At 48.3% G+C, this 24,870-nt stretch overlaps 1 protein-coding gene across 1 annotated transcript in view; it reads right to left on the bottom strand.

The window, feature by feature from the left end:
• LOC115190903 (transmembrane protein 65) overlaps nt 1-24,870 on the bottom strand; it is an 89,354-nt gene that overhangs the window by 3,136 nt on the left and 61,348 nt on the right. Inside the window, exon 6 of the mRNA XM_029748934.1 lies at nt 15,606-15,648. Coding sequence (XP_029604794.1) covers nt 15,606-15,648 — 43 coding nt within the window. The remainder of the gene's footprint in view (nt 1-15,605; nt 15,649-24,870) is intronic.

Raw genomic sequence — 24,870 nt, 5'->3', positions numbered from 1 at the left:
GAGTTCTGGAAAAAACTAAGTGTTTACCCTTGTAAAAGGTACCTCTCAGCCAAACCCCCCACTTCCCCCCACTTCCCATCCACATGGGGACACGCAGCAAGCACGAGGCCAAGCACTTTAAGCACCGTCTTCTCCCAAATCTGATACCTACAAATAACCAGTGATGAAATCCCCCAAAACCAGAACTAATGCTGCTCGGCTCTCAAGCATCACATTCAGTCCTGGAAGATTCTCTCAGTCAACACGCAGAATCTGCATTATTCTGTACTGTTGAGGAACAGTGGCAGGTCAGCGTTACACTGTCTCCTCTACACCTACATTATTCTGTACTGTTGAGGAACAGTGGCAGGTCAGCGTTACACTGTCTCCTCTACACCTACATTATTCTGTACTGTTGAGGAACAGTGGCAGGTCAGCGTTACACTGTCTCCTCTACACCTACATTATTCTGTACTGTTGAGGAACAGTGGCAGGTCAGCGTTACACTGTCTCCTCTACACCTACATTATTCTGTACTGTTGAGGAACAGTGGCAGGTCAGCGTTACACTGTCTCCTCTACACCTACATTATTCTGTACTGTTGAGGAACAGTGGCAGGTCAGCGTTACACTGTCTCCTCTACACCTACATTATTCTGTACTGTTGAGGAACAGTGGCAGGTCAGCGTTACACTGTCTCCTCTACACCTACATTATTCTGTACTGTTGAGGAACAGTGGCAGGTCAGCGTTACACTGTCTCCTCTACACCTACATTATTCTGTACTGTTGAGGAACAGTGGCAGGTCAGCATTACACTGTCTCCTCTACACCTACATTATTCTGTACTGTTGAGGAACAGTGGCAGGTCAGCGTTACACTGTCTCCTCTACACCTACATTATTCTGTACTGTTGAGGAACAGTGGCAGGTCAGCGTTACACTGTCTCCTCTACACCTACATTATTCTGTACTGTTGAGGAACAGTGGCAGGTCAGCGTTACACTGTCTCCTCTACACCTACATTATTCTGTACAGCTCCGCCCCTCTTTATGAGCTAAAACACTGATCCCAGATCAGCACTCTGAGATGTATGAATACAGGTCCTGAGCTGTAAGGGATCACTAGAGGAAAGATCCCCTCTTTATGAGCTAAAACACTGATCCCAGATCAGCAGTCTGAGATGTATGAATACAGGTCCTGAGCTTTAAGGGATCACTAGAGGAAAGATCCCCTCTTTATGAGCTAAAACACTGATCCCAGATCAGCACTCTGAGATGTATGAATACAGGTCCTGAGCTTTAAGGGATCACTAGAGGAAAGATCCCCTCTTTATGAGCTAAAACACTGATCCCAGATCAGCACTCTGAGATGTATGAATACAGGTCCTGAGCTTTAAGGGATCACTAGAGGAAAGATCCCCTCTTTATGAGCTAAAACACTGATCCCAGATCAGCACTCTGAGATGTATGAATACAGGTCCTGAGCTTTAAGGGAAAAAAATCCCATTCACCGCTGGAGTGATATATGGTTATACAAAATTACCATAATACAAATTATGGAAATATTAAATTCAACCAGTAAATATGCACAGCAGAAAATCTTCTGGCACAGACATCTGTGCATAGAATCATAAAAAGATGGGAAAAAATGTATTAATCAAAATACATGCTGTTATTCAACACCAGCCCTTCTGGGTCCTGGCACTCCGACGGTGGAATGAGCTTCCCTCTGAAGCTAGGACAGCAGAGACCCTGTCCATCTCCCCCCTGAAGCTAGGACAGCAGGGTCCCTGTCCATCTTCCCCCTGAAGCTAGGACAGCAGAGTCCCTGTCCATCTTCCCCCTGAAGCTAGGACAGCAGAGAACCTGTCCATCTTCCCCCTGAAGCTAGGACAGCAGAGTCCCTGTCCATCTCCCCCTGAAGCTAGGACAGCAGAGTCCCTGTCCATCTCCCCCCTGAAGCTAGGACAGCAGAGACCCTGTCCATCTTCCCCCTGAAGCTAGGACAGCAGAGTCCCTGTCCATCTCCCCCCTGAAGCTAGGACAGCAGAGACCCTGTCCATCTCCCCCTGAAGCTAGGACAGCAGAGTCCCTGTCCATCTCCCCCCTGAAGCTAGGACAGCAGAGACCCTGTCCATCTTCCCCCTGAAGCTAGGACAGCAGAGTCCCTGTCCATCTTCCCCCTGAAGCTAGGACAGCAGAGTCCCTGTCCATCTTCCCCCTGAAGCTAGGACAGCAGAGTCCCTGTCCATCTCCCCCCCCTGAAGCTAGGACAGCAGAGTCCCTGTCCATCTTCCCCCTGAAGCTAGGACAGCAGAGTCCCTGTCCATCTTCCTCCTGAAGCTAGGACAGCAGAGTCCCTGTCCATCTTCCCCCTGAAGCTAGGACAGCAGAGTCCCTGTCCATCTTCCCCCTGAAGCTAGGACGGCAGAGTCCCTGTCCATCTTCCCCCTGAAGCTAGGACAGCAGAGACCCTGTCTATCTTCCCCCTGAAGCTAGGACAGCAGAGACCCTGTCCCTGTCCATCTTCACCCTGAAGCTAGGACAGCAGGGACCCTGTCCATCTTCCCCCTGAAGCTAGGACAGCAGAGACCCTGTCCATCTTCCGCCTGAAGCCAGGACAGCAGAGTCCCTGTCCATCTTCCCCCTGAAGCTAGGACAGCAGAGTCCCTGTCCATCTTCCCCCTGAAGCTAGGACAGCAGAGTCTCTGTCCATCTTCCCCTGAAGCTAGGACAGCAGAGACCCTGTCCATCTTCCCCCTGAAGCTAGGACAGCAGAGTCCCTGTTCATCTTCCCCCTGAAGCTAGGACAGCAGAGACCCTGTCCATCTTCCCCCTGAAGCTAGGAAAGCAGAGTCCCTGTCCATCTCCCCCCTGAAGCTAGGACAGCAGAGTCCCTGTCCATCTTCCCCCTGAAGCTAGGACAGCAGAGTCCCTGTCCATCTCCCCCCTGAAGCTAGGACAGCAGAGACCCTGTCCATCTTCCCCCTGAAGCTAGGACAGCAGAGTCCCTGTACATCTTCCCCTGAAGCTAGGACAGCATAGGCCCTGTCCATCTTCCTACTGAAGCTAGGACAGCAGAGACCCTGTCCATCTTCCTCCTGAAGCTAGGACAGCAGAGTCCCTGTCCATCTTCCCCCTGAAGCTAGGACAGCAGAGTCCCTGTCCATCTTCCCCCCTGAAGCTAGGCCAGCAGAGTCCCTGCCCATCTCCCCCCTGAAGCTAGGACAGCAGAAACCCTGTCCCTGTCCATCTTCCCCCTGAAGCTAGGACAGCAGAGTCCCTGTCCATCTTCCTCCTGAAGCTAGGACAGCAGAGTCCCTGTCCATCTTCCCCCCCTGAAGCTAGGACAGCAGAGTCCCTGTCCATCTCCCCCCTGAAGCTAGGACAGCAGAGTCCCTGTCCATCTTCCCCCTGAAGCTAGGACAGCAGAGTCCCTGTCCATCTTCCTCCTGAAGCTAGGAGTGCAGAGACCCTGTCCATCTTCCCCCTGAAGCTAGGACAGCAGAGTCCCTGTCCATCTTCCCCCTGAAGCTAGGACAGCAGAGTCCCTGTCCATCTTCCTCCTGAAGCTAGGACAGCAGAGTCCCTGTCCATCTTCCCCCCTGAAGCTAGGCCAGCAGAGTCCCTGCCCATCTCCCCCCTGAAGCTAGGACAGCAGAAACCCTGTCCCTGTCCATCTTCCCCCTGAAGCCAGGACAGCAGAGACCCTGTCCATCTTCCTCCTGAAGCTAGGACAGCAGAGTCCCTGTCCATCTTCCCCCTGAAGCTAGGACAGCAGAGTCCCTGTCCATCTCCCCCCCTGAAGCTAGGACAGCAGAGTCCCTGTCCATCTCCCCCCTGAAGCTAGGACAGCAGAGACCCTGTCCATCTTCCCCCCTGAAGCTAGGACAGCAGAATCCCTGTCCATCTTCCCCCTGTAGCTAGGACAGCAGAGTCCCTGTCCATCTCCCCCCTGAAGCTAGGACAGCAGAGTCCCTGTCCATCTTCCCCCTGAAGCTAGGACAGCAGAGACCCTGTCCATCTTCCCCCCTGAAGCTAGGACAGCAGAGACCCTGTCCATCTTCCCCCTGAAGCTAGGACAGCAGAGTCCCTGTCCATCTTCCCCCTGAAGCTAGGACAGCAGAGTCCCTGTCCATCTTCCTCCTGAAGCTAGGACAGCAGAGTCCCTGTCCATCTTCCCCCCCTGAAGCTAGGACAGCAGAGTCCCTGTCCATCTCCCCCCTGAAGCTAGGACAGCAGAGTCCCTGTCCATCTTCCCCCTGAAGCTAGGACAGCAGAGTCCCTGTCCATCTTCCTCCTGAAGCTAGGAGTGCAGAGACCCTGTCCATCTTCCCCCTGAAGCTAGGACAGCAGAGTCCCTGTCCATCTTCCCCCTGAAGCTAGGACAGCAGAGTCCCTGTCCATCTCCCCCCTGAAGCTAGGACAGCAGAGACCCTGTCCATCTCCCCCCTGAAGCTAGGACAGCAGAGTCCCTGTCCATCTTCCCCCTGAAGCTAGGACAGCAGAGTCCCTGTCCATCTTCCCCCTGAAGCTAGGACAGCAGAGTCCCTGTCCATCTTCCCCCTGAAGCTAGGACAGCAGAGTCCCTGTCCATCTTCCCCCCTGAAGCTAGGACAGCAGAGTCCTTGTCCATTTTCCCCCTGAAACTAGGACAGCAGAGTCCCTGTCCATCTCCCCCCTGAAGCTAGGACAGCAGAGACCCTGTCCCTGTCCATCTCCCCCCTGAAGCTAGGAGAGCAGAGACCCTGTCCATCTTCTGGAAACCCTACCTCTTCAAAGACTATCTTCAATAAAACCTCTCAGTATTCCCCCCGCCATTAAAAACTAACAAAAATATACAAATTGTAATTCTCTCTTCCTACTGGCACTGACTTTGCTGATCACTTCTTTACTGACAAAAAATGTACTGACTATGGCTGTGTTATGTACTACGACTGTGTTATGTACTATGACTGTGTTTTGTACTACGGCTGTGTTATGTACTATGGCTGTGTTATGTACTACGACTGTGTTATGTACTACGACTGTGTTATGTACTATGACTGTGTTATGTACTACGACTGTGTTATGTACTACGACTGTGTTATGTACTATGACTGTGTTATGTAGTTGCTGTGTTATGCACTATGACTGTGTTATGTACTATGACTGTGTTATGTAGTTGCTGTGTTATGCACTATGACTGTGTTATGTACTATGACTGTGTTATGTAGTTGCTGTGTTATGCACTATGACTGTGTTATGTACTATGGCTGTGTTATGTAGTTGCTGTGTTATGTACTATGACTGTGTTATGTAGTTGCTGTGTTATGCACTATGACTGTGTTATGTACTATGACTGTGTTATGTAGTTGCTGTGTTGGATGGATGCTATCTCCATTATGATGCTAACAGAATGCCAGACAGAGCAGCTGTCTCCATTATGATGCTAACAGAGTGCCAGACAGAGCAGCTATCTACATTACGATGCTAACAGAGCGCCAGACAGAGCAGCTATCTCCATTATGATGCTAACAGAGTGCCAGACAGAGCAGCTATCTCCATTATGATGCTAACAGAGTGCCAGACAGAGCAGCTGTCTCCATTACGATGCTAACAGGGTGCCAGACAGAGCAGCTATCTCCATTATGATGCTAACAGAGTGCCAGACAGAGCAGCTATCTCCATTATGATGCTAACAGAGTGCCAGACAGAGCAGCTATCTCCATTATGATGCTAACTGAGTGCCAGACAGAGCAGTGGTACAGATGGCCCAGGAACATGAGCAGAATCCTGAAAGGACACTATTCCCTATAAAGTGGGCAACAGGAAGTGAGTCTTGTCTGACCCAGAATGGCCAATAGAGACAACATTCCAGACTCAGCCGGCTGTCTGTGCCACTTGGGACGAAGCCATAAGAATGTACTCCCATATTGGCCAATTCAGTTAGTTTTGGGTAAAAAAAAAAGACTAAAATCTATAGGAATTAAGTTAAAAATTTGTTTAATTGAGATAATCTGTTCCTAAGTTTTCTCGCAAATAAAAAATAGAAACGTCATCTTGTCTCAGTGTAATCAAGGTAATAAATTATTGTTATTTTCAAATGCAATCTCTTTTTGAGTTGTGGTTAATTTGCAGTGTACAGATTATTAGAACTATGCTCAGAGGCTGGAGCCCCAGGTCAAACCAAGCTAACAGAGGAGAGACTGTGGAGCCCCAGGTCAAACCAAGCTAACAGAGGAGAGACTGTGGAGCCCCAGGTCAAACCAAGCTAACAGAGACTGTGGAGCCCCAGGTCAAACCAAGCTAACAGAGGAGAGGCTGTGGAGCTCCAGGTCAAACCAAGCTAACAGAGGAGAGGCTGGAGCCCCAGGTCAAACCAAGCTAACAGAGGAGAGACTGTGGAGCCCCAGGTCAAACCAAGCTAACAGAGGAGAGACTGTGGAGCCCCAGGTCAAACCAAGCTAACAGAGGAGAGACTGTGGAGCCCCAGGTCAAACCAAGCTAACAGAGGAGAGACTGTGGAGCCCCAGGTCAAACCAAGCTAACAGAGGAGAGGCTGTGGAGCTCCAGGTCAAACCAAGCTAACAGAGGAGAGGCTGGAGCCCCAGGTCAAACCAAGCTAACAGAGGAGAGGCTGTGGAGCCCCAGGTCAAACCAAGCTAACAGAGGAGAGACTGTGGAGCCCCAGGTCAAACCAAGCTAACAGAGGAGAGACTGGAGCTCCAGGTCAAACCAAGCTAACAGAGGAGAGGCTGAAGCCCCAGGTCAAACCAAGCTAACAGAGGAGAGACTGTGGAGCCCCAGGTCAAACCAAGCTAACAGAGGAGAGGCTGGAGCCCCAGGTCAAACCAAGCTAACAGAGGAGAGACTGGAGCCCCAGGTCAAACCAAGCTAACAGAGGAGAGACTGTGGAGCCCCAGGTCAAACCAAGCTAACAGAGGAGAGGCTGGAGTCCCAGGTCAAACCAAGCTAACAGAGGAGAGGCTGAAGCCCCAGGTCAAACCAAGCTAACAGAGGAGAGGCTGTGGAGCTCCAGGTCAAACCAAGCTAACAGAGGAGAAACTGTGGAGCCCCAGGTTAAACCAAGCTAACAGAGGAGAGCCTGGAGCCCCAGGTCAAACCAAGCTAACAGAGGAGAGGCTGTGGAGCCCCAGGTCAAACCAAGCTAACAGAGGAGAGACTGGAGCCCCAGGTCAAACCAAGCTAACAGAGGAGAGACTGGAGCCCCAGGTCAAACCAAGCTAACAGAGGAGAGGCTGAAGCCCCAGGTCAAACCAAGCTAACAGAGGAGAGGCTGTGGAGCTCCAGGTCAAACCAAGCTAACAGAGGAGAGGCTGTGGAGCTCCAGGTCAAACCAAGCTAACAGAGGAGAGGCTGAAGCCCCAGGTCAAACCAAGCTAACAGAGGAGAGGCTGTGGAGCCCCAGGTCAAACCAAGCTAACAGAGGAGAGGCTGAAGCCCCAGGTCAAACCAAGCTAACAGAGGAGAGACTGGAGCCCCAGGTCAAACCAAGCTAACAGAGGAGAGGCTGGAGCCCCAGGTCAAACCAAGCTAACAGAGGAGAGACTGGAGCCCCAGGTCAAACCAAGCTAACAGAGGAGAGGCTGTGGAGCCCCAGGTTAAACCAAGCTAACAGAGGAGAGGCTGGAGCCCCAGGTCAAACCAAGCTAACAGAGGAGAGGCTGTGGAGCCCCAGGTCAAACCAAGCTAACAGAGGAGAGACTGGAGCCCCAGGTCAAACCAAGCTAACAGAGGAGAGACTGTGGAGCCCCAGGTCAAACCAAGCTAACAGAGGAGAGGCTGAAGCCCCAGGTCAAACCAAGCTAACAGAGGAGAGGCTGTGGAGCTCCAGGTCAAACCAAGCTAACAGAGGAGAGGCTGTGGAGCTCCAGGTCAAACCAAGCTAACAGAGGAGAGGCTGAAGCCCCAGGTCAAACCAAGCTAACAGAGGAGAGGCTGTGGAGCCCCAGGTCAAACCAAGCTAACAGAGGAGAGGCTGAAGCCCCAGGTCAAACCAAGCTAACAGAGGAGAGACTGGAGCCCCAGGTCAAACCAAGCTAACAGAGGAGAGGCTGGAGCCCCAGGTCAAACCAAGCTAACAGAGGAGAGACTGGAGCCCCAGGTCAAACCAAGCTAACAGAGGAGAGGCTGGAGCCCCAGGTCAAACCAAGCTAACAGAGGAGAGGCTGGAGCCCCAGGTCAAACCAAGCTAACAGAGGAGAGGCTGGAGCCCCAGGTCAAACCAAGCTAACAGAGGAGAGGCTGGAGCCCCAGGTCAAACCAAGCTAACAGAGGAGAGGCTGTGGAGCCCCAGGTCAAACCAAGCTAACAGAGGAGAGGCTGGAGCCCCAGGTCAAACCAAGCTAACAGAGGAGAGGCTGTGGAGCCCCAGGTCAAACCAAGCTAACAGAGGAGAGGCTGTGGAGCCCCAGGTCAAACCAAGCTAACAGAGGAGAGGCTGGAGCCACGGCCACAGCAGCTGCCTGTTGTTAAAATAAATGACTCATACATCAAATTACAGATGTCAGAAAGAGACAGCAGTAGATTACATGACATCTGGGAAATCAAACATCTACAAGCAGACATCTACAATCCTCTCTGCCACCAGTCATAGAAAAAGGACTGCAGAGAATACAAAACAAATACTTTATTCTATAATTCACCATAATGCTGACAACAAGGCCAATAGGAAACATTTAGTCACAGGTAGCTTAGCTCTAGCTTGGACCCAGATCTGTTGTAGCCTTGTCCCAGATCTGTTGTAGCCTGGTCCCAGATCTGTTGTAGCCTGGTCCCAGATCTGTTGTAGCCTGGTCCCAGATCTGTTGTAGCCTGGTAACAGATCTGTTGTGGACTGGTCCCATATCTGCTCTAAACTGGTCCCATATCTGCTCTAAACTGGTCCCATATCTGCTCTAAACTGGTCCCAGATCTGTGGTAGCCTGGTCTCAGATCTGTTGTAGCCTGGTCCCAGATCTGTGGTAGCCTGGTCCCAGATCTGTTGTAGCCTGGTCTCAGATCTGTTGTAGCCTGGTCCCAGATCTGTGGTAGCCTGGTCTCAGATCTGTTGTAGCCTGGTCTCAGATCTGTTGTAGCCTGGTCCCAGATCTGTTGTAGCCTGGTCCCAGATCTGTTGTAGCCTTGTCCCAGATCTGTTGTAGCCTGGTCCCAGATCTGTTGTAGCCTGGTCTCAGATCTGTTGTAGCCTGGTCCCAGATCTGTTGTAGCCTGGTCTCAGATCTGTTGTAGCCTGGTCTCAGATCTGTTGTAGTCTGGTCCCAGATCTGTGGTAGCCTGGTCTCATATCTGTTGTAGCCTGGTCCCAGATCTGTTGTAGCCTGGTCCCAGATCTGTTGTAGCCTGGTCTCAGATCTGTTGTAGCCTGGTCCCAGATCTGTTGTAGCCTGGTCTCAGATCTGTTGTAGCCTGGTCTCAGATCTGTTGTAGCCTGGTCCCAGATCTGTTGTAGCCTGGTCCCAGATCTGTTGTAGCCTGGTCTCAGATCTGTTGTAGCCTGGTCCCAGATCTGTGGTAGCCTGGTCCCAGATCTGTTGTAGCCTGGTCCCAGATCTGTTGTAGCCTGGTCCCAGATCTGTGGTAGCCTGGTCCCAGATCTGTTGTAGCCTGGTCTCAGATCTGTTGTAGCCTGGTTCCAGATCTGTTGTAGCCTGGTCTCAGATCTGTTGTAGCCTGGTCCCAGATCTGTTGTAGCCTGGTCTCAGATCTGTTGTAGCCTGGTCCCAGATCTGTTGTAGCCTTGTCCCAGATCTGTTGTAGCCTGGTCTCAGATCTGTTGTAGCCTGGTCCCAGATCTGTTGTAGCCTGGTCCCAGATCTGTTGTAGCCTGGTCCCAGATCTGTTGTAGCCTGGTCCCAGATCTGTTGTAGTCTGGTCCCAGATCAGTTTTCTTTGTGTTTTTTTTACCCCTTTTCTCCCCAATTTCATGGTATCCAATTGGTAGTTACAGTCTTGTCTCTTTGCTGCAACTCCTGTAGGGACTCGGGAGAGGGGAAGTTCGAGAGCCGTGCTTCCTCCGAAACACAACCCAACCAAGCCGCACTGCTTCTTGACACAATGCCCACTTAACCCGGAAGCCAGCCGCACCAATGACTAACTGGCGATAAGTCATGATTATTTCCTGTACAAAACCACATGGGTAAAACAGGGACAATGACAGGACATTAGCTCAAGCACTCACGCAGCAACTGGTGAAAGGAACTACCTTTGGCTGTCACTGTCTAACAGATTCTGTTACAGTGGTTCTAACATTGGTCTGTGATGATGTTGGAGGCTCTTGTACAAAGACAGTGACAATAAGGAAGTGCATAGGAGATGTTGTTCCCACTGTGGCTATTAAAACCTACCCTAACCAGAAACGGTGGATAGATGGTGGCATTCGCGCAAAACTGAAAGCGAGAACCACCACTTTTAACATTGGAAAGATGACTGTTAATATGGCCGAATACAAACAGTGTAGTTATACCTCTTCCCCTACTGTATTTATTTATTTTATTTATTTTGCTCCTTTGCACCCCATTATTTATTTCTACTTTGCACTTTCTTCTACTACAAATCTACCATTCCAGTGTTTTACATGCTATATTTTATTTACTTTGCCACCATGGCCTTTACCTCCCTTATCTCACCTCATTTGCTCACATTGTATATAGACTTATTTTTCTACTGTATTATTGACTGTATGTTTGTTTTACTCCATGTGTAACTCTGTATTGTTGTATGTGTCGAACTGCTTTGCTTTATCTTGGCCAGGTCACAATTGTAAATGAGAACTTGTTCTCAACTTGCCTACTTGGTTAAATAAAGGTGAAATAAATACATAAAAAATACCCTCCGCAAGACAATCAAACAAGCGAAATGTCAGTATAGGGACAAGGTGGAGTCGCAATTCAGACACGAGACGTATGTGGCAGGGTCTACAGGCAATCATGGACTACAAAAAGAAAACCAGCCACGTCACGGACACCGATGTCTTGCTTCCAGACAAACTCAACACCTTCTTTGCCCGCTTTGAGGATATTACAGTGCCACCGACGCGGCCCGCTACCAAGGACTGCACCACCCCCACCTCCTTCTCTGTGGCTGACGTGAGTAAGATATTGAAACGGGGTAACCCTCGCAAGGCTGCCGGCCCATCCCTAGCCGCGTCCTCAGAGCATGCTCAGACCAGCTGGCTGGTGTGTTTACGGACATATTCAATCTCTCCCTATCCCAGTCTGTTGTCCCCACATGCTACAAGATTGTCACCATTGTTCCTGTACACAAGAAGACAAAGGTAACTGAACTGAATGACTATCGCCCAGTAGCACTCACTTCTGTCATCGTGAAGTGTTTTGAGAGACTAGTCAAGGATCATATCACTTCCACCTTACCTGTCACCCTAGACCCACTGCAATTTGTATACCGCCCCAATAGGTCCACAGACGATGCAATCGCCATCACACTGCCCTATCCCATCTGGACAAGAGGAACACCTATGTAAGACACCATAGTACCCTCCAAGTTATAGCATTAAGCTTGAGGCCCTGAGTCTCAACCTCGCCCTGTGCGATCCTGGACTTCCTGACGGGTCCTGGACTTCCTGACGGGCCACCCCCAGGTGGTGAAGGTAGGAAACAACATCTCCACTTTGCTGATCCCACAAGGGTGCGTGCTCAGCCACCTCCTGTACTCCCTGTTCATCCATGACTGCGTGGCCATGCACACCTCCAACTCAATCATCAAGTTTGCAGATGACACAACAGCAGTGGGCTTGATCACCAACAACGACGAGACAGCCTATAGGGAGGAGGGGAGGGCACTCGGAGTGTGGTGTCAGGAAAACAACCTCTCACTCAACGTCAACAAAACAAAGGAGATGATCGTGGACTTCAGGAAACAGCAGAGGGAGCACCCCCCTATCCACATTGATGGGACAGCAGTGGAGAAGGTGGAAAGTTTCATGTTCCTCGGCATACACATCAGGGACAACCTGAAAGGGTTCACTCACACAGACAGTGTGGTGAAGAAGGCGCAACAGCACCTCTTCAACCTCAGGAGGCTGAAGAAAATTGGCTTGTCACCTAAAACCCTCACAAACTTCTACAGATGCACAATTGAGAGCATCCTGTCGGGCTGTATCACCGCCTGGTACGGCAACTGCACCGCTGTCACGTCCTGACCATAGTAAGAGGTTATTTTCTATGGTAGAGTAGGTCAGGGCGTGACAGGGGGTGTTTTGTGTTTTTCTATGTTTTGTATTTCTATGTTTAAGTTCTAGTTTTTCTATTTCTATGTGTTTTTGGGGGTGTTGATCTCCAATTGGAGTCAGCTGGTCCTTGTTGTCTCTAATTGGAGATCATATTTATGTAGGGGTTTTTCTTCCTGGAGTTTGTGGGTTATTATCTTTTGAGTAGTGTTTGTTTCTCTCTGCGTCACGGTTTGTTGTTTTGGCATATTCAGTTATTTATGTCTTGCAAAGTTTCACGGATTAAATAAAATGTGGAACAACAACCACGCTGCACTTTGGTCTGCTCCTTTCGACAGCCGTGACAACCGCCCACAACCGCAGGGCTCTCCAGAGGGTGGTGTGGTCTGCACAACGCATCACCGGGGGCAAACTACCTGCCCTCCAGGACACCTACAACACCCGATGTCACAGGAAGGTCAAAAAGATCATCAAGGACAACAACCACCCGAGCCACTGCCTGTTCACCCCGCTACCATCCAGAAGGCGAGGTCAGTACAGGTGCATCAAAGCTGGGACCGAGAGACTGAAAAACAGCTTCTATCTCAAGGCCGTCAGACTGTTAAACAGACATCACTAACACAGTGAGGCTGCTGCCTACATACAGACTTGAAATCATTGGCCACTCTAACAAATTAGATCACTAGTCAGTTTATTAATGCCACTTTAATAATGACGTTTACGTATCTTGCACTACTCATCCCAGATGTATATACTGTATTTTATACCGTCTATTGCATCTCGTCCATGCCGGTCGGTCATTGCTCATCCATATATTTATATGTACATATTGTTATTACATCCCTTTACTTAGATTAGTGTGTATTAGGTAGTTGTTGTGGAATTGTTAGATGACTTGTTAGATATTACTGCACTGTTGGAACTAGCAGCACAAGCACTTCGCTACACTCTCAATATCTGCTAACCATGTGTATGTGACCAATAAAATGAGATTTGAATTGAATAAATGACAGTTGAAAGCAGATGGTGTAACTCAGATACTATGAGAGGTCATTATCTCAAGCTAAATTCTGCTAAATTCTGCAAGCTAAATTCATTCTGTAGCAACTGTCTCCAGAGCAGTGAGACATCCTCATGCGCAGCTCACACTAAAGAGAGCTACCCAGGGCCTTTTTTACCCAAAGACTGGCACTTCAGCCTGACAGGTTAGAGGACATCATTAACCTCTCTCCAGTTTCAGCCTGACAGGTTAGAGGACATCCTTAACCTCTCTCCAGTTTCAGCCTGACAGGTTAGAGGACATCCTTAACCTCTCTCCAGTTTCAGCCTGACAGGTTAGAGGACATCCTTAACCTCTCTCCAGTTTCAGCCTGACAGGTTAGAGGACATCCTTAACCTCTCTCCAGTTTCAGCCTGACAGGTTAGAGGACATCCTTAACCTCTCTCCAGTTTCAGCCTGACAGGTTAGAGGACATCATTAACCTCTCTCCAGTTTCAGCCTGACAGGTTAGAGGACATCCTTAACCTCTCTCCAGTTTCAGCCTGACAGGTTAGAGGACATCCTTAACCTCTCTCCAGTTTCAGCCTGACAGGTTAGAGGACATCCTTAACCTCTCTCCAGTTTCAGCCTGACAGGTTAGAGGACATCCTTATCCTCTCTCCAGTTTCAGCCTGACAGGTTAGAAGACATCCTTAACCTCTCTCCAGTTTCAGCCTGACAGGTTAGAGGACATCCTTAACCTCTCTCCAGTTTCAGCCTGACAGGTTAGAAGACATCCTTAACCTCTCTCCAGTTTCAGCCTGACAGGTTAGAGGACATCCTTAACCTCTCTCCAGTTTCAGCCTGACAGGTTAGAAGACATCCTTAACCTCTCTCCAGTTTCAGCCTGACAGGTTAGAGGACATCCTTAACCTCTCTCCAGTTTCAGCCTGACAGGTTAGAAGACATCCTTAACCTCTCTCCAGTTTCAGCCTGACAGGTTAGAGGACATCCTTAACCTCTCTCCAGTTTCAGCCTGACAGGTTAGAGGACATCCTTAACCTCTCTCCAGTTTCAGCCTGACAGGTTAGAGGACATCCTTAACCTCTCTCCAGTTTCAGCCTGACAGGTTAGAGGACATCCTTAACCTCTCTCCAGTTTCAGCCTGACAGGTTAGAGGACATCCTTAACCTCTCTCCAGTTTCAGCCTGACAGGTTAGAGGACATCCTTAACCTCTCTCCAGTTTCAGCCTGACAGGTTAGAGGACATCCTTAACCTCTCTCCAGTTTCAGCCTGACAGGTTAGAGGACATCCTTAACCTCTCTCCAGTTTCAGCCTGACAGGTTAGAGGACATCCTTAACCTCTCTCCAGTTTCAGCCTGACAGGTTAGAGGACATCCTTAACCTCTCTCCAGTTTCAGCCTGACAGGTTAGAGGACATCCTTAACCTCTCTCCAGTTTCAGCCTGACAGGTTAGAGGACATCCTTAACCTCTCTCCAGTTTCAGCCTGACAGGTTAGAGGACATCCTTAACCTCTCCAGTTTCAGCCTGACAGGTTAGAGGACATCCTTAACCTCTCTCCAGTTTCAGCCTGACAGGTTTACCTATAAGCACATTGGGCGCATTCCAGGTAGTCTTTATTGCAGTTGTTCACCGCAAATAATCAGTTCCCACAATGCTTGGAGAAGTCTGGAGACTTCTCAGAAACCACATTAGTACTGTAGCCATCTTCCTATAGCAAGTACAATAGGACTCCAACATGGACTGTACACAGTGTGACTGCAATAGGACACCAACAGGGACTGAACACATTGTGACTACAATAGGACTCCACCAGGGACTGTACACAGTGTGACTACAATAGGACTCCACCAGGGACTGTACACAGTGTGACTACAATAGGACACCAACAGGGACTGTACACAGTGTGACTGCAATAGGACACTAACAGGGACTGTACACAGTGTGACTACAATAGGACACCAACAGGGACTGTACACAGTGTGACTACAATAGGACACCCCCAGGGACTGTACACAGTGTGACTGCAATAGGACACCAACAGGGACTGTACACAGTGTGACTGCAATAGGACACCAACAGGGACTGTACACAGTGTGACTACAATAGGACAGCAACAGGGACTGTACACAGTGTGACTACAATAGGACACCACCAGGGACTGTACACAGTGTGACTACAATAGGACACCAACAGGGACTGTACACAGTGTGACTGCAATAGGACACCAACAGGGACTGTACACAGTGTGACTGCAATAGGACACCACCAGGGACTGTACACAGTGTGACTACAATAGGACACCACCAGGGACTGTACACAGTGTGACTACAATAGGACACCAACAGGGACTGTACACAGTGTGACTACAATAGGACACCAACAGGGGCTGTATCAGCCCAAACAGACGATTGGTTTGATCTGCCTTTTCTTACCCGAGTCCAGCCAGGTCCGACACAAGGTTTCCCAGGGCAGCAGCTGCAGAGAGAGAAGAGAGGGAGGTCATGGCTCTGCCTCGGTGAAGGTCTGGTTGATGACGTCAGAGGTTAGAGGTCGTTGTATGCTCCAATGAGATCCATTAAAACACAAAACCCGGTGTAGAGTTGGAGTTTAATTGTCGTATATGGAGTTATTTCTCACTATGCTCCTGGAACAACACAAGGTGTGTGAACCGACCAACCCTCTTTCACACCTGACTGATTGTAATGGAACTGCTGCTTCGTAAGGGGTCAGTCATATGACTCATCGTTAGACAGCAGGCTGTGTCTCTGACTCATCATTAGACAGCAGGCTGTATCTCTGACTCATCATTAGACAGCAGGCTGTGTCTCTGACTCATCATTAGACGGCAGGCTGTGTCTCTGACTCATCATTAGACAGTAGCTGTGTCTCTGACTCATCATTAGACAGCAGGCTGTGTCTCTGACTCATCATTAGACAGTAGGCTGTATCTCTGACTCATCATTAGACGGCAGGCTGTGTCTCTGACTCATCATTAGACAGTAGCTGTGTCTCTGACTCATCATTAGACAGCAGGCTGTGTCTCTGACTCATCATTAGACAGTAGGCTGTATCTCTGACTCATCATTAGACGGCAGGCTGTGTCTCTGACTCATCATTAGACAGTAGCTGTGTCTCTGACTCATCATTAGACAGCAGGCTGTGTCTCTGACTCATCATTAGACAGTAGCTGTGTCTCTGACTCATCATTAGACAGCAGGCTGTGTCTGACTCATCATTAGACAGCAGGCTGTATCTCTGACTCATCATTAGACAGTAGGCTGTATCTCTGACTCATCATTAGACGGCAGGCTGTATCTCTGACTCATCATTAGACAGTAGGCTGTGTCTCTGACTCATCATTAGACGGCAGGCTGTGTCTCTGACTCATCATTAGATGGCAGGCTGTGTCTCTGACTCATCATTAGACAGCAGGCTGTATCTCTGACTCATCGTTAGACAGCAGGCTGTATCTCTGACTCATCGTTAGACAGCAGGCTGTATCTCTGACTCATCATTAGACAGTAGGCTGTATCTCTGACTCATCATTAGACGGCAGGCTGTATCTCTGACTCATCGTTAGACAGCAGGCTGTATCTCTGACTCATAATTAGACAGCAGGCTGTGTCTCTGACTCATCATTAGACAGCAGGCTGTGTCTCTGACTCATCGTTAGACAGCAGGCTGTGTCTCTGACTCATCGTTAGACAGCAGGCTGTATCTCTGACTCATCATTACACAGCAGGCTGTATCTCTGACTCATCATTAGACAGCAGGCTGTGTCTCTGACTCATCATTAGACAGCAGGCTGTATCTCTGACTCATCATTAGACAGCAGGCTGTGTCTCTGACTCATCGTTAGACAGCAGGCTGTGTCTCTGATTCATCATTAGACAGCAGGCTGTGTCTCTGACTCATCATTAGACAGCAGGCTGTGTCTCTGACTCATCATTAGACAGCAGGCTGTGTCTCTGACTCATCATTAGACAGCAGGCTGTGTCTCTGACTCATCATTAGACAGTAGCTGTGTCTCTGACTCATCATTACACAGTAGCTGTGTCTCTGACTCATCATTAGACAGCAGGCTGTGTCTCTGACTCATCGTTAGACAGCAGGCTGTATCTCTGACTCATCATTAGACAGTAGCTGTGTCTCTGACTCATCATTAGACAGTAGCTGTGTCTCTGACTCATCATTAGACAGCAGCTGTGTCTCTGACTCATCATTAGACAGCAGGCTGTGTCTCTGACTCATCATTAGACAGCAGGCTGTGTCTCTGACTCATCATTAGACAGCAGGCTGTGTCTCTGACTCATCGTTAGACAGCAGGCTGTGTCTCTGACTCATCGTTAGACAGCAGGCTGTGTCTGACTCATCGTTAGACAGCAGGCTGTGTCTGACTCATCATTAGACAGCAGGCTGTATCTCTGACTCATCATTAGACAGTAGGCTGTATCTCTGACTCATCATTAGACGGCAGGCTGTATCTCTGACTCATCATTAGACAGTAGGCTGTGTCTCTGACTCATCATTAGACGGCAGGCTGTGTCTCTGACTCATCATTAGATGGCAGGCTGTGTCTCTGACTCATCATTAGACAGCAGGCTGTATCTCTGACTCATCGTTAGACAGCAGGCTGTATCTCTGACTCATCGTTAGACAGCAGGCTGTATCTCTGACTCATCATTAGACAGTAGGCTGTATCTCTGACTCATCATTAGACGGCAGGCTGTATCTCTGACTCATCGTTAGACAGCAGGCTGTATCTCTGACTCATAATTAGACAGCAGGCTGTGTCTCTGACTCATCATTAGACAGCAGGCTGTGTCTCTGACTCATCGTTAGACAGCAGGCTGTGTCTCTGACTCATCGTTAGACAGCAGGCTGTATCTCTGACTCATCATTACACAGCAGGCTGTATCTCTGACTCATCATTAGACAGCAGGCTGTGTCTCTGACTCATCATTAGACAGCAGGCTGTATCTCTGACTCATCATTAGACAGCAGGCTGTGTCTCTGACTCATCGTTAGACAGCAGGCTGTGTCTCTGATTCATCATTAGACAGCAGGCTGTGTCTCTGACTCATCATTAGACAGCAGGCTGTGTCTCTGACTCATCATTAGACAGCAGGCTGTGTCTCTGACTCATCATTAGACAGCAGGCTGTGTCTCTGACTCATCATTAGACAGCAGGCTGTGTCTCTGACTCATCATTAGACAGTAGCTGTGTCTCTGACTCATCATTACACAGTAGCTGTGTCTCTGACTCATCATTAGACAGCAGGCTGTGTCTCTGACTCATCGTTAGACAGCAGGCTGTATCTCTGACTCATCATTAGACAGTAGCTGTGTCTCTGACTCATCATTAGACAGTAGCTGTGTCTCTGACTCATCATTAGACAGCAGCTGTGTCTCTGACTCATCATTAGACAGCAGGCTGTGTCTCTGACTCATCATTAGACAGCAGGCTGTGTCTCTGACTCATCATTAGACAGCAGGCTGTGTCTCTGACTCATCGTTAGACAGCAGGCTGTGTCTCTGACTCATCGTTAGACAGCAGGCTGTGTCTGATTCATCATTAGACAGCAGGCTGTGTCTGACTCATCATTAGACAGCAGGCTGTGTCTCTGACTCATCATTAGACAGCAGGCTGTGTCTCTGACTCATCATTAGACGGCAGGCTGTGTCTCTGACTCATCATTAGACAGTAGGCTGTGTCTCTGACTCATCATTAGACGGCAGGCTGTGTCTCTGACTCATCATTAGACGGCAGGCTGTGTCTCTGACTCATCATTAGACGGCAGGCTGTGTCTCTGACTCATCATTAGACGGCAGGCTGTGTCTCTGACTCATCATTAGACGGCAGGCTGTGTCTCTGACTCATCATTAGACGGCAGGCTGTGTCTCTGACTCATCATTAGACGGCAGGCTGTGTCTCTGACTCATCATTAGACGGCAGGCTGTGTCTCTGACTCATCATTAGACGGCAGGCTGTGTCTCTGACTCATCATTAGACGGCAGGCTGTGTCTCTGACTCATCATTAGACGGCAGGCTGTGTCTCTGACTCATCATTAGACGGCAGGCTGTGTCTCTGACTCATCATTAGACGGCAGGCTGTGTCTCTGACTCATCATTAGACGGCAGGCTGTGTCTCTGACTCATCATTAGACGGCAGGCTGTGTCTCTGACTCATCATTAGACGGCAGGCTGTGTCTCTGACTCATCATTAGACGGCAGGCTGTGTCTCTGACTCATCATTAGACGGCAGGCTGTGTCTCTGACTCATCATTAGACGGCAGGCTGTGTCTCTGACTCATCATTAGACAGTAGCTGTGTCTCTGACTCATCATTACACAGTAGCTGTGTCTCTGACTCATCATTAGACAGCAGGCTGTGTCTCTGACTCATCATTAGACAGCAGGCTGTGTCTCTGACTCATCATTAGACAGCAGCTGTGTCTCTGACTCATCATTAGACAGCAGGCTGTGTCTCTGACTCATCATTAGACAGCAGGCTGTGTCTCTGACTCATCGTTAGACAGCAGGCTGTGTCTCTGACTCATCGTTAGACAGCAGGCTGTGTCTCTGACTCATCGTTAGACAGCAGGCTGTGTCTGACTCATCGTTAGACAGCAGGCTGTGTCTGACTCATCATTAGACAGCAGGCTGTGTCTGACTCATCATTAGACAGCAGGCTGTGTGTCTGACTCATCATTAGACAGCAGGCTGTGTCTCTGACTCATCATTAGACAGCAGGCTGTGTCTCTGACTCATCATTAGACAGCAGGCTGTGTCTCTGACTCATCATTAGACAGCAGGCTGTGTCTCTGACTCATCATTAGACAGCAGGCTGTGTCTCTGACTCATCATTAGACAGCAGGCTGTGTCTCTGACTCATCATTAGACAGCAGGCTGTGTCTCTGACTCATCATTAGACAGCAGGCTGTGTCTCTGACTCATCATTACACAGTAGCTGTGTCTCTGACTCATCATTAGACAGCAGGCTGTGTCTCTGACTCATCGTTAGACAGCAGGCTGTGTCTCTGACTCATCATTAGACAGCAGGCTGTATCTCTGACTCATCATTAGACAGTAGCTGTGTCTCTGACTCATCATTAGACAGCAGCTGTGTCTCTGACTCATCATTAGACAGCAGGCTGTGTCTCTGACTCATCATTTGACAGCAGGCTGTGTCTCTGACTCATCATTAGACAGAATGCACCTGAACTAATACAGAGAGAAAATCATGGTAAATGAGATGGGACAGAGCTAAATGTGAATTACCGAACAGCTGGTTTGTTAATGGATTTAATCTGCTCTTTCTGCTAGTTTGATGCTGAAAACAGTTTATGCACACTTCTGTCTCTCCAGAGCCTGAGAGAGACAGAATCATAGCCCACAGGACTGATGTGTTTTACTGTGACTGACGTTAGTCTGAAACAATCATTGGTCTGAATGTCATGGCAACGCGGGGTCGTTCAGGAGTCATGTAGGCTGTGAGGGACAGGGGTCTGTTTAATGGTAACATATTCCCCTGTTAACACATCAATCTATGTATTTCTATATCAAACACAAAATAATCACTGAATGTCAAATTAGAACGGCCCATAACAAAATTGCGGCGTTGAAGATTAAGAACCAAAAAAGGATCTAGAACCTAAAAGGTTTCTTCAGCTGTCCCCATAGGAGAACCTTTTTTGGTTCCAGGCAGAACCCTTTTGGTTCCATGTAGACATGTTTTGAGTTCCATGTAGTACCCTTTATACAGAAGGTTCTATATGGAACCCAAAATAGTTCTATGTGGAACCAGGTTTCTACCTGTAACCAAATATGGTTTGCCTATGGGGACAGTCGAAGAACACATTTGGATCCCTTTTATCTAAGAGTGCAGTTACAGTAGTCTGAATCTAAAACTAATTGTGAAGATAGTGAATCGTTATTAGAGGAGAGAGAGAGCAGGACCAATGTAATTACAACTGTTTCAAGGTCAGCTGTTATTTCAGCCTCAGGGTTCTGTCCCAAATGGCACCCTATTCCCTGTATAGTGCACTACTTATAACCAGGGCCCATAGGGTAGTGCAATACATAAGGAATAGGGTGCTATTTGGGATGCAGCCCAGGCTGTAGCAGTACTGTAGCAGTGCTTCTGCAGGTTTTAGGCAGCCATCCAAAGAGAGAAGGAGAGAATGTGTACTAGACATATTTAACAAGATCAGAGCCTAATAAAAGTCTAAAACCACATCCATCATATTGAACAATTTCATAGTGAGAAGTACAATAGGTTACATGACCAGCTGGAGTTTAAATATAAAGCCTTCAACTTCAGCTTGGATTTGACTGATGATTCCACTTCATTTGTCAATAAAAGCTGAAGACATGATTCATTATCCAATTTAGAATCCCCTGTAGACACTCAGAACTCCCAAAAATCTTACTTCAGCATTTTGTTTCTCTGGTGTAGTTTTTGTACGGTATGTACAGTACCGTTAGACTCTCTTAGATGTTTGTCTAACAGTTAGACAAACATCTAAGAGAGTCTAACGGTACTGTACAGTTAGACTCTAACTGTTAGAAACACAGCAGGCTTATTTCAGAAACACAGCAGTGAGGAAATACGATTACAGACAGACGGTAAAACTAGTGATATTCTCCTCCTTTACCCCCTCTGGTACTTTCATAACAGTGGGTGAAGAAACACTGTGTTCAGTGAAATTCGATCAATTTCTTCTCTCCTCAGATCAGCTGACACGTCCATTTCCCTCTCCTCAGATCAGCTGACACGTCCATTTCCCTCTCCTCAGATCAGCTGACACGTCCACTTCCCTCTCCTCAGATCAGCTGACACGTCCATTTCCCTCCCCTCAGATCAGCTGACACGTCCATTTCCCTCCCATCAGATCAGCTGACACGTCCATTTCCCTCCCCTCAGATCAGCTGACACGTCCATTTCCCTCTCCTCAGATCAGCTGACACGTCCATTTCCCTCCCCTCAGATCAGCTGACACGTCCATTTCCCTCCCCTCAGATCAGCTGACACGTCCATTTCCCTCTCCTCAGATCAGCTGACACGTCCATTTCCCTCCCCTCAGATCAGCTGACACGTCCATTTCCCTCCCCTCAGATCAGCTGACACGTCCATTTCCCTCCCCTCAGATCAGCTGACACGTCCATTTCCCTCTCCTCAGATCAGCTGACACGTCCATTTCCCTCTCCTCAGATCAGCTGACACGTCCATTTCCCTCCCCTCAGATCAGCTGACACGTCCATTTCCCTCTCCTCAGATCAGCTGACACGTCCATTTCCCTCCCCTCAGATCAGCTGACACGTCCATTTCCCTCTCCTCAGATCAGCTGACACGTAGAGCTCTGGACCCTGTTAGTTATAGTAGAGCTCTGGGCCCAGCCTGCTGTTAGTTATAGTAGAGCTCTGGGTCCAGCCTGCTGTTAGTTATAGTAGAGCTCTGGGTCCAGCCTGCTGTTAGTTATAGTAGAGCTCTGGGTCCAGCCTGCTGTTAGTTATAGTAGAGCTCTGGGTCCAGCCTGCTGTTAGTTACAGTAGAGCTCTGGGTCCAGCCTGCTGTTAGTTATAGTAGAGCTCTGGACCCTGTTAGTTATAGTAGAGCTCTGGGTCATGTTAGTTAAAATAGAGCTCTGGGTCCAGCCTGCTGTTAGTTATAGTAGAGCTCTGGGTCCAGCCTGCTGTTAGTTATAGTAGAGCTCTGGGTCCAGCCTGCTGTTAGTTATAGTAGAGCTCTGGGTCCAGCCTGCTGTTAGTTATAGTAGAGCTCTGGGTCCAGCCTGCTGTTAGTTATAGTAGAGCTCTGGGTCATGTTAGTTATAGTAGAGCTCTGGGTCATGTTAGTTATAGTAGAGCTCTGGGTCCAGCCTGCTGTTAGTTATAGTAGAGCTCTGGGTCCAGCCTGCTGTTAGTTATAGTAGAGCTCTGGGTCCTGCCTGCTGTTAGTTATAGTAGAGCTCTGGGTCCAGCCTGCTGTTAGTTATAGTAGAGCTCTGGGTCCAGCCTGCTGTTAGTTATAGTAGAGCTCTGGGTCCAGCCTGCTGTTAGTTATAGTAGAGCTCTGGGTCCAGCCTGCTGTTAGTTATAGTAGAGCTCTGGGTCCAGCCTGCTGTTAGTTATAGTAGAGCTCTGGGTCCAGCCTGCTGTTAGTTATAGTAGAGCTCTGGGTCCAGCCTGCTGTTAGTTACAGTAGAGCTCTGGGTCCAGCCTGCTGTTAGTTATAGTAGAGCTCTGGACCCTGTTAGTTATAGTAGAGCTCTGGGTCATGTTAGTTAAAATAGAGCTCTGGGTCCAGCCTGCTGTTAGTTATAGTAGAGCTCTGGGTCCAGCCTGCTGTTAGTTATAGTAGAGCTCTGGGTCCAGCCTGCTGTTAGTTATAGTAGAGCTCTGGGTCCAGCCTGCTGTTAGTTATAGTAGAGCTCTGGGTCCAGCCTGCTGTTAGTTATAGTAGAGCTCTGGGTCCAGCCTGCTGTTAGTTATAGTAGAGCTCTGGGTCCAGAACATCACAGCCTTGTCTTTCTACTGTTCCCTAAAATATCCCTGCAGTATCTCAGTGGGAGAGGCTTCACAGTCTATTATACAGCAGAGCTATATGACCAGCAGACACACCTCTACATGGAATACTGTATCTGAATTAATTTCCTCCACATGGAATACTATACTGTATCTGAATTAATTTCCTCCACATGGAATACTATACTGTATCTGAATTCATTTCCTCCACATGGAATACTATACTGTATCTGAATTCATTTCTTCCACATGGAATATTATACTGTATCTGAATTCATTTCCTCCACATGGAATACTATACTGTATCTGAATTAATTTACTCCACATGGAATACTATACTGTATCTGAATTAATTTACTCCACATGGAATATTATACTGTATCTGAATTCATTTACTCCACATGGAATACTATACTGTATCTGAATTCATTTACTCCACATGGAATACTATACTGTATGTGAATTCATTTATTCCACATGGAATACTATACTGTATCAGAATTCATTGTAACTATGGTAAAAAATAGTAAATGGCCCAGTGAAATGCTAATGTGCTGTAACTGTAACCACATCTACATGTACATACTACCTCAATCAGCCTGGCTAACTGGTGTCTGTATATAGCCTCGCTACTGTATATAGCCTCGCTACTGTATATAGCCTCGCTACTTTATATAGTCTCGCTACTGTATATAGTCTCGCTACTGTATATAGCCTCGCTACTGTATATAGCCTCGCTACTTTTATAGCCTCGCTACTGTATATAGCCTCGCTACTTTATATAGTCTCGCTACTTTTATAGCCTCGCTACTTGTTTAGCCTAGCTACTGTATATAGCCTCGCTACTGTATATAGCCTCGCTACTGTATATAGCCTCGCTACTGTATATAGCCTAGCTACTGTATATAGTCTCGCTACTGTATATAGTCTCGCTACTGTATATAGCCTCGCTACTGTATATAGCCTGTCTTTTTACTGTTGTTTTTATTTCTTTACCTACCTATTGTTCACCTAATACCTTTTTTGCACTATTGGTTAGAGCCTGTAAGGAAGCATTTCACTGTAAGGTCTACACCTGTTGTATTCAGCGCACGTGACAAATAAACTTTGATTTGTTAACCAAAATCAAGAGAACAAAAGGTTTCCTGCTCAGATGAATTTATCTAAGGG

Source organism: Salmo trutta, unplaced genomic scaffold (assembly GCF_901001165.1).
Source record: "Salmo trutta unplaced genomic scaffold, fSalTru1.1, whole genome shotgun sequence".
Taxonomy (NCBI): Eukaryota; Metazoa; Chordata; class Actinopteri; order Salmoniformes; family Salmonidae; genus Salmo; species Salmo trutta.
Note: the sequence above shows the minus strand (reverse complement) of the source record. Positions and strands in the feature narration are given on the sequence as shown.